We start from the raw sequence: 1,556 nt of genomic DNA on the forward strand, positions 1-1,556 counted from the left end.
GACCTGGAAAGGGAAAAGACCGCTCTGGAGAAGAAAAGCTCTGCCCTGGAGAAGGAAAAGACTGCCTTGGAGAATAAAACCACCTCCTTGGAGCAGAAAAACAGTCCTGGAGAAGGAAAAGACTGATCTGGTGAGGAAAAGCACTGACCTGGAAAGGGAAAAGACCGCTCTGGAGAAGAAAAGCTCTGCCCTGGAGAAGGAAAAGACTGCCTTGGAGAATAAAACCACCTCCTTGGAGCAGAAAAACATGGTCCTGGAGAAGGAAAAGACCGCCCTGGAGAAAAAAACCAACGACCTTGAGCAGAAAAACACTGCCTTGGGGGATAAAAGCACCATTCTGGAGATGGAAAAGACTGCTCTCGAGCAGAGAATCACCTCCTTGGAGAAGGAAAACACCAAAATGCAGCAGAAAAACACTGCCTTGGACCTGATAAACACCGCGCTGGAGCAGGAGAACACTGCCCTGAAGCTGAAAAGCACCGCTCTGGAGCAAGACATCACCGCCTTGGAGATGATAAACACTGCCCTGGAGCAGGAAAACACCGCGCTGGAGCAGGAGAACACAGCTCTGAAGCTGAAAACCACAGCTCTGGAGCAGAAAAGTGCTGTTTTGGAGCAAATAAAGACTGCCTTAGAGCAGATAAACACACCCCTGGAGCAGAACAACACCACCCTGGAGCAGAACAACACCGCCCTGGAGCAGAACAACACCGCCCTGGAGCAGATAAAGACCGCCCTGCAGCAGGAGAACACTGCCCTCGAGCAGGAAAACACCGCTCTGAAGCTAAAAAGCACCACCCTGGAGGAGAAAAGCACTGTCCTGGAGCAAATAAACACGGCCTTGGAGCAGGAAAACAATGTCTTGGAGAATATAAACACCGACCTGCAGCTTGAAGTAGAACAGCTGAACAAAAGGCTGAGAGACAGAGGGGAGCAGGAGAACCAGCAGCCATCTGAAGCAGAAACCCACGAAGCCAGCAGGCCACATGTATTAAGACGTGTGGTCGGAGGCTTCTCTGATACACTTCTGAAAATGTACCAAACCGACAATCTTAGGTACTGGGTTGAAAGATGGTACTTCTAAATAAAGAAGTGTAATGAGGACTCCAGGCTTCATGAATGATTATCAGTGGCAGAAAACTTGAGGACAACAGGACTGCGGAGTCAGGGGAGCGTGACAGTTGGGGGCTTATGGCGGAAGAGCTTGACAGATGTTGGCAGGAGACCTTGAGGACCGCAGGACTGCGGTGCCATGGGAACTTGATGCCATCAAACTCAGGTCTCTTTCGTCACCAGACCATCAGACTCCCGCGAGCGCCAAGTTCCCTGTCTGGCATCGCAGACCTGCAGACGTCATATCCCTCCAACCTCCCGACCTGCATCCAGGCCTTCATCGCGGGTCCTGTAGGTCTCCGGGCTGACCTCCAGGGCTTCGTGAGAAGTCCCATTGGTCTCCGGGCTGACCTCCAGGGCTCCGTGAGAAGTCCCATTGGTCTCCGGGCTGACCTCCAGGGCTTCGTGAGAAGTCCCATTGGTCTCCGGGCTGACCTCCAGGG

At 52.6% G+C, this 1,556-nt stretch overlaps 1 protein-coding gene across 1 annotated transcript; it reads left to right on the forward strand.

Moving 5' to 3' along the window:
* Positions 1 to 8: 8 nt before the first annotated feature.
* LOC106962736 (M protein, serotype 24-like) lies at positions 9 to 1,109 on the forward strand. The gene is made up of 3 exons (XM_015057310.1): positions 9 to 273; positions 358 to 462; positions 568 to 1,109. Exons 1-3 carry the CDS (start codon positions 248 to 250, stop codon positions 1,082 to 1,084), a joined length of 648 nt encoding a protein of 215 aa, XP_014912796.1. The 5' UTR covers positions 9 to 247; the 3' UTR covers positions 1,085 to 1,109.
* The last annotated feature ends 447 nt before the right edge of the window (positions 1,110 to 1,556 follow it).

The sequence above is a fragment of the Poecilia latipinna genome, unplaced genomic scaffold (assembly GCF_001443285.1).
Source record: "Poecilia latipinna isolate Pla-1442-1.1 unplaced genomic scaffold, P_latipinna-1.0 Scaffold1454, whole genome shotgun sequence".
NCBI classification, from domain to species: Eukaryota; Metazoa; Chordata; class Actinopteri; order Cyprinodontiformes; family Poeciliidae; genus Poecilia; species Poecilia latipinna.

What these genes read in the sequence shown, in the direction of transcription:
- LOC106962736 (XM_015057310.1), top strand. Translation starts at nt 248, where the DNA reads ATGGTCCTGGAGAAGGAAAAGACCGC. An exon ending in CTGGAGAAGGAAAAGACCGC is followed by an intron (nt 274 to 357) that starts CCTGGAGAAAAA and finishes GGAAAAGACTGC; the next exon opens with TCTCGAGCAGAGAATCACCT. An exon ending in CTGGAGCAGGAGAACACTGC is followed by an intron (nt 463 to 567) that starts CCTGAAGCTGAA and finishes GGAGAACACAGC; the next exon opens with TCTGAAGCTGAAAACCACAG.